This window comes from Oncorhynchus gorbuscha, linkage group LG01 (assembly GCF_021184085.1).
Source record: "Oncorhynchus gorbuscha isolate QuinsamMale2020 ecotype Even-year linkage group LG01, OgorEven_v1.0, whole genome shotgun sequence".
NCBI classification, from domain to species: Eukaryota; Metazoa; Chordata; class Actinopteri; order Salmoniformes; family Salmonidae; genus Oncorhynchus; species Oncorhynchus gorbuscha.
Genome location: NC_060173.1, coordinates 46,513,810 through 46,519,701, shown reverse-complemented (window position 1 = coordinate 46,519,701; position 5,892 = coordinate 46,513,810). Strand labels below are relative to the sequence as shown.

The 5,892-nt window shown below is 41.6% G+C and overlaps 1 protein-coding gene across 1 annotated transcript; it reads right to left on the bottom strand.

The window, feature by feature from the left end:
• Window positions 1-1,660: 1,660 nt before the first annotated feature.
• LOC124038526 (aldo-keto reductase family 1 member D1-like) lies at window positions 1,661-5,229 on the bottom strand. Its single transcript, XM_046354533.1, has 8 exons — window positions 5,003-5,229; window positions 4,358-4,525; window positions 3,870-3,986; window positions 3,630-3,707; window positions 3,102-3,224; window positions 2,714-2,989; window positions 2,186-2,268; window positions 1,661-2,102 (listed from the first exon to the last, which is right to left on the bottom strand). The coding sequence occupies exons 1-8, from the start codon at window positions 5,093-5,095 to the stop codon at window positions 2,060-2,062; spliced, it is 981 nt and encodes a 326-aa protein (XP_046210489.1). The 5' UTR covers window positions 5,096-5,229; the 3' UTR covers window positions 1,661-2,059.
• Window positions 5,230-5,892: the final 663 nt, after the last annotated feature.

Below are 5,892 nucleotides of genomic sequence, written 5' to 3'. Positions count from 1 at the left end.
AATAATGATATTGAAATTCCTTTCAACGGCATCACATTATATATTTTGGTTGTAATGACGTGGAAAAAACGTTGATTCAACCACTTTGTGCTTAATGGTATAATATCAAATACTCCATCCACTACCTTAAGTGGATATGATCAGTACAATTTTGTTTTAAAAGGTCGACTTAGACATGATAAAGGGAGTCAAGACAATGTTAGGTGTACAAAATCAAAGCAAAACAACTGCTTCAGGTCACCATAGTTCAGTCGTTCAGTCCTGTTTGCCAGTAAAGCTTAATTCAATTTGCCTGCACATTCCATTCTTTAAAATATGTGGCAAGACCTTGTCCAGAATAATTGTCACACTTGGTGATTTCCACCGGTCTAAAAAATCACAAAGAAAAAAAGTTGCCAACAACATTTGATTTCAGTTTCCTGCTGTTCTTCACTGCACTGCCACAGGTTGCTGATCAGAGTGCGGTTGCATCCCAAATGACAACCTATTCCCTATGTAGTGTGCTACTTTTGACAAGGGCCCATAGGGCTCTGGTCAAAAATAGTGAATAGGCTGCTAATTAGGACTCACACTGTGTCTGTCTGTCAGGCTGAAGACGCTGCCCTGTCTTTCCTTGTTACAATCAGCCTGTCTTGTTCATAACAACCATGCTGTTTATTAGGAGGTTTAAGCATGCAGATCGAGGTCTCCTGTTGTGAAGGCAGGTCATTTGGGCCTGAACTGTGGTCTGACTGAGACACAGTGGGAAGATTTGTCCATAAATATTCCCATAGTGCCCTGCTTTATCTTAATTGGACCAATGCGTTGCACTAAGAGGCCATGATGACACATCTAAATGGTTGATGGATGTAAAGTCGGTGGTTGAAAAGCATGTAGTATCATCATGAGAACTCCACACATTTATAACAATTGGAAATCCAGAGGCTCAGCTGGGCATTGAGAAATATGTAAAACTATGTAAAGTATGGGGACATAATACATTAGGAACAACCTCCTAATATTGAGTTGCACCCCCTTTTGCCCCTCAGAGCAGCCTCAATTTGTTGCGGGAATGGACTTTGCAAGGTGTCGAAAGCGTTCCACAGGAATTCCTGCCCGTGTTGACTCTAATGCTTCTCACAGTTGTGTCAAGTTGGCTGGATGCCCTTTGGGTGGTGGGCGATTCTTGATACACACGGGAAACTGTTGAGCGTGAAAAACCCAGCAGCGCTGCAGTTCCTATACACACTCAAACCAGTGCACCTGGCACCTCCTTCCAAAGGAACTGACATTTTTTCGTCTTGCCCATTCACCCTCTGAATGGCACACATACACAATTCATGTCTCAGGCTTCAAAATCCATCTTTAACCTGTCTCCTCCCCTTCATCTACACTGATTGAAGTGGATTTAACAAGTGACATTATTAACAGATCATAGCTTTCACCTGGTCAGTCTATGTCATGTAGAGAGCAGGTGTTCCTAATGTTTTTTACACTCAGTATGATAGGACATTACTTTCTATAGATTTGTTTTATTTTTTACCCTCTTTCTCTTGGTTAGTGTGTCAGATAAACATTGATTGGTTAGGGTTAGTGGTGAGGTAGCCTGGCCTGTCTGCCAGTCTGTTTCTACTCGCTTGCCAACTACTTGTCACACTAGACCAGAGTTCCCACTTAGAAGTCAGCTTGAAGTGCATTTATTGGTCGATAAACAAACACTAGGGGCAGTGATGTATTAACAGTGTTATGAGACTAGTGTTACATATCGCAATACTTCAGCATATTTGGGATACTTCAGCAGTCTGCGGTTATTATACTTAAAAAAAATGTGTTACATGCAACTAAGGTGCAATAGGGATTGATTTCTCAAACAGTTGTTCGTGTCAACTGGTCATTGGTTTTCATTCATTGTCAAGTAGAGCCCCCTAGTGGTCTTTCGATGAGGGGTACTGCCTCACAAAATGACAGAATCAACTGAAAGAAACGTAGGCTACTACGGAATGGTTCCACACAAACAAAATGAAACATGTTCAGTGAATTTGTCAAGGTTACAGGAATACATGGAGGGATATTGCCAGGCTTAATATTCATCCAGAAATGGGTATTCAGGATGGTCACTCCACCTGTGGGGAAAAATAAACACTGTATCAAACACCTAAATATAAAAACTGACTCAATATTCTAGCTACTAAAGTGCAATACTTACATTAAAAGCTCCACAAAACGTATGTCTTTGTTCAGTCCTTCAATTGCTTTCATTTCATCCTCAGTGAGTGAAAAGTCAAATATCTATAAGAGTACAAAAAGGGGGTATAACTGAAATAGGTCACCATGCAGTATACACTGAGTGTACAAAAAATTAGGAACATCTCCCTCATATTGCACCCCCTTTTGCTATCAGAACAGCCTCAATTTGTCAGGGCATGGACTCTACAAGGTGTCGAAAGCGTTCCTCAGGGATAATGGTCCGTGTTGACTCCCACAGTTGTGTCAAGTTGGCTGGATGTCCTTTGTGCAGTGGACCATTCTTAATACAGAAGAGAAACTGTTGAGTGCAGCACCTACTACCATACCCCATTCAAAGGGACTTCAAAGTGGATTTAAATAGGGATTAAGGGACCATAGCTTTCACCCTGATTCACCTGGTCAGTCCGTGTCATGGAAAGAGCAGGCGTTCCTAATGTTTTGTACACTCAGTATTAGTGGTTGTTGACTACGTTTAATTCAGTTGAACCTGAAAGTTGTCCTTGATCCTGTAAGTGCTGAAGCTCTTGGGGATGACCACCACTCCTCTCTGGACATTGAATCGCAGGGCCACCTGAGCACTGTTCTTTCTGTACTTCTTCGCTATGGACACCAGGACCTCATCCTCCAACAGAGGAGGGCATTTCAGGTTCACCCAGGAGGCGTCCCTTGAGGTGCCTAAGGGGCTGTAGCCTACGATCACAATGTTATTCTGGCGGCAGTACTTAAGCAGCTTGGGCTGAGTGAAGTATGGATGGCACTCGACCTGTATTGAAAAATACATACAGCACTTATTAGTTGCGTGCACAAATCTCAAAAGGAGGTTTTCCACATGTAATTGCATAGGCATCTCAGCATTGAGCGAGAGTATGCCACACCTGGTTGGACACAGGTCTGTGTTTGAGGCCAGGCTTTCTCAGTAGGAGCTCCAGCTGTCTCCTGTTGAAGTTGGAGACTCCCAGAGATTTGACCAGCCCTGCATCTTTGCAGGCCTCTAAAGCCTGTTGGAAGAGAGGAGTCTTTAAAATATGTCCATTCATACTGATTTACCAGAATGAGAGAGACATACCGCAGAGAAAAACACAACACAACTTCTAGAGACAGTGGAGAACTTTGGAAAGAAGTTGACTGCCTATTTATGGCATTGTCCTTGACACAGAGATGAGAGCCAAGCCAATGCAATTGAATTGATATTTCTGGCCAGAATATTTACTCTGGGTTTTGTGTATAGGCTAGTGCCTACCCTGTTCTAATACTCTGTAATACATTCTTTTTCTTATACTGTTCATTATAACCACCCCATAAGGATGCTGATAGTTGAGATTCCTTCCGCTATTCTAAACACAATTGATTCTGATAATGAGATGATTATGCATTTGGCTATGGGACTGGAAGACAGAACTCACCTCCCATGTTGCACATAGGTCTGTCTCATGGTAAATGTACCGCCCGTCCTCATATTTAGGATAAAACTCATCACCAGGCTGAAATTGAGATACCGTGATAAGAATGACTGACCCATTTGAAACATTTTGAGTTGACTAGTTCATGATAACTTTTTTTGAATGTATTTTACATTGGCCTTGAAGTGGTGGGTGCAATTTCAAACTGACGTCTGTAACTACTGTAGTCTACAATCTGTTAACCTTGAATGCGGTAGGCATCTCGATGATGTATAGATCCACATAGTCCAGTTTCAGGGCCTTCAGTGTCCTCTCTAAGGCAGGCCTGACGAGCTCTGGAGGGTGGAAGGTGTTCCATAGCTGTGACAGGTAGAAGGAGACCGCTATGAGCAACCGCTATTAGCCTGACACACCTGGGTTCAAATACTATTTGATATAATTTCAGATACTTTAGCGTTGCTTGGATGCAATAGAACCAATGGAAAAGGCCCCAAAAGACAAACAAATGCAAAGGTATGTGGTCTTTGTGCAGTTTACCGGACAAAGATTATCGCCCATTCCTGGACAAAAATTGTGAAACCCCATTGAACATGCTTCTAGTTCTGAATCAAGGACTAGGCATCTGTGCCAATGTAACTGGCCCTTATAATACAGGCCTACTATAGTTCTGTGATAGAAAGTTTTAAGTGACGTTGATGTGTGTAAATCAACCAGCAATAGAACAACTTCACCTTTCCACAGTAAAAGATGTCTTCTCTTTTGACGGTTCCATCTGCAATTTTCTCTCTTATGGCTTGACCTACTTCGTGCTCATTGAAATACACCAAAGCCCCATCAAAGTGTCTGTACCCCACATCTATTGCATGCTTCACACTGTTTAACGCTGTGCCTCTGGGTGTCTGTCAAAAAAACAGAGTTAAGAGATTGAACGTGCATGAAAGAAATAAGTAAAGTTGACTTTTATCTTAAACTTAAAGACATTAGGTCAGCCAACTTTGTTTATCACTAGTTAAATGTTTAACCAGTCAATCACAGCAGTAAAAATGGACTTTGTGCTGTTATGAACGTGGACTCATTTGATCTTTGATTATTAAAGCGCATTCTAGTTTACAGGTGGTTGACCTCGTCCCCAGGCTAAACGTGTCTGGGAAGGAGATTAACAGGTGGCCTGCCTGTCAGTGAGAAATCCTAATTATGTTATCCAAATCAGACTGTCAGGTATACTCTTGAAAAATGTGAAATTCAAACAATGCTATTCTTGAATACTCCACAAACAATGTAATGTGAAGTTGTGCTGGAGTACATTTTGTCAAATCTTTTTTTCCCCGCATGCACCTGTTGTTCAAACTGCTCTTTCAAAAAAAGGTTTCCCTTACCGTTCGTGGGTCTCCATAAGTCCCCAGTCCAAATAGGGGAATCCGGTTGCCATCACTGAGGGGAACACTGTGTTTCTCAGCAGTCAAATTCATCTCTGAGTCTGTTTGGACTATGGGAGAAGTGAGGCTAGGGCTTCTTTATGTAGGAAACGTAATGGCTAATGTATTACTGAGCTACCTTTGAGCTACCAGAGTGCAAAATTACCCGCCCAGCGCACAGTGCTCTGCTCTCTGTGTCACAGTACAAAATGGACCAGAAAACCCAGGGGAGAAGGACTGCCCCCTCTCATTGAAGTCATAGAGTTCAAGGCCGACTAGGGTAGTACAGGATGATGTTTTCAAAAAGCAGGATCTGTCACGCCCTGGCCATAGAGAGCCCTTGTTCCTCTATGGTGTTTCAACTCCAGCCACTTTAATAATGGGAATTGATGGAAATTGATGTAAAATATATCACTAGCCACATTAAACAATGCCACTTAATATGTTTACATACCCTACATTACTCATCTCATATGTATATGTATATACTGTACTCTATATCATCTACTGCATCTTTATGTAATACATGTATCACTAGTCACTTTAAACTATGCCACTTTCATCTCATACAGTATATATATACTGTACTCGATACCATCTACTGCATCTTGCCTATGCCGTTCTGTACAATCACTCAGTCATATATCTTATGTACATATTCTTTATCCCTTTACACTTGTGTGTATAAGGTGGTAGTTTTGAAATTGTTAGGTTAGATTACTCGTTGGTTATTACTGCATTGTCGGAACTAGGAAGCACAAGCATTTTGCTACAATCGCATTAACATCTGCTAACCATGTGTATGTGACAAATAAATTCGATTTGATTTTGTGTTTAGCGGGGTGTTCTAG

Excerpts from the sequence above, each read along its gene's own strand:
- LOC124038526 (XM_046354533.1), bottom strand. The coding sequence starts at position 5,095 with ATGAATTTGACTGCTGAGAAACACAGTGTTCCCCTCAGTGATGGCAAC. Across the intron at positions 3,987-4,357 it reads ACATCTTTTACTGTGGAAAG|CTATGGAACACCTTCCACCC; the intron begins GTGAAGTTGTTC and ends TACCTGTCACAG. Across the intron at positions 2,103-2,185 it reads CGTTTTGTGGAGCTTTTAAT|GTGGAGTGACCATCCTGAAT; the intron begins GTAAGTATTGCA and ends TTTTCCCCACAG.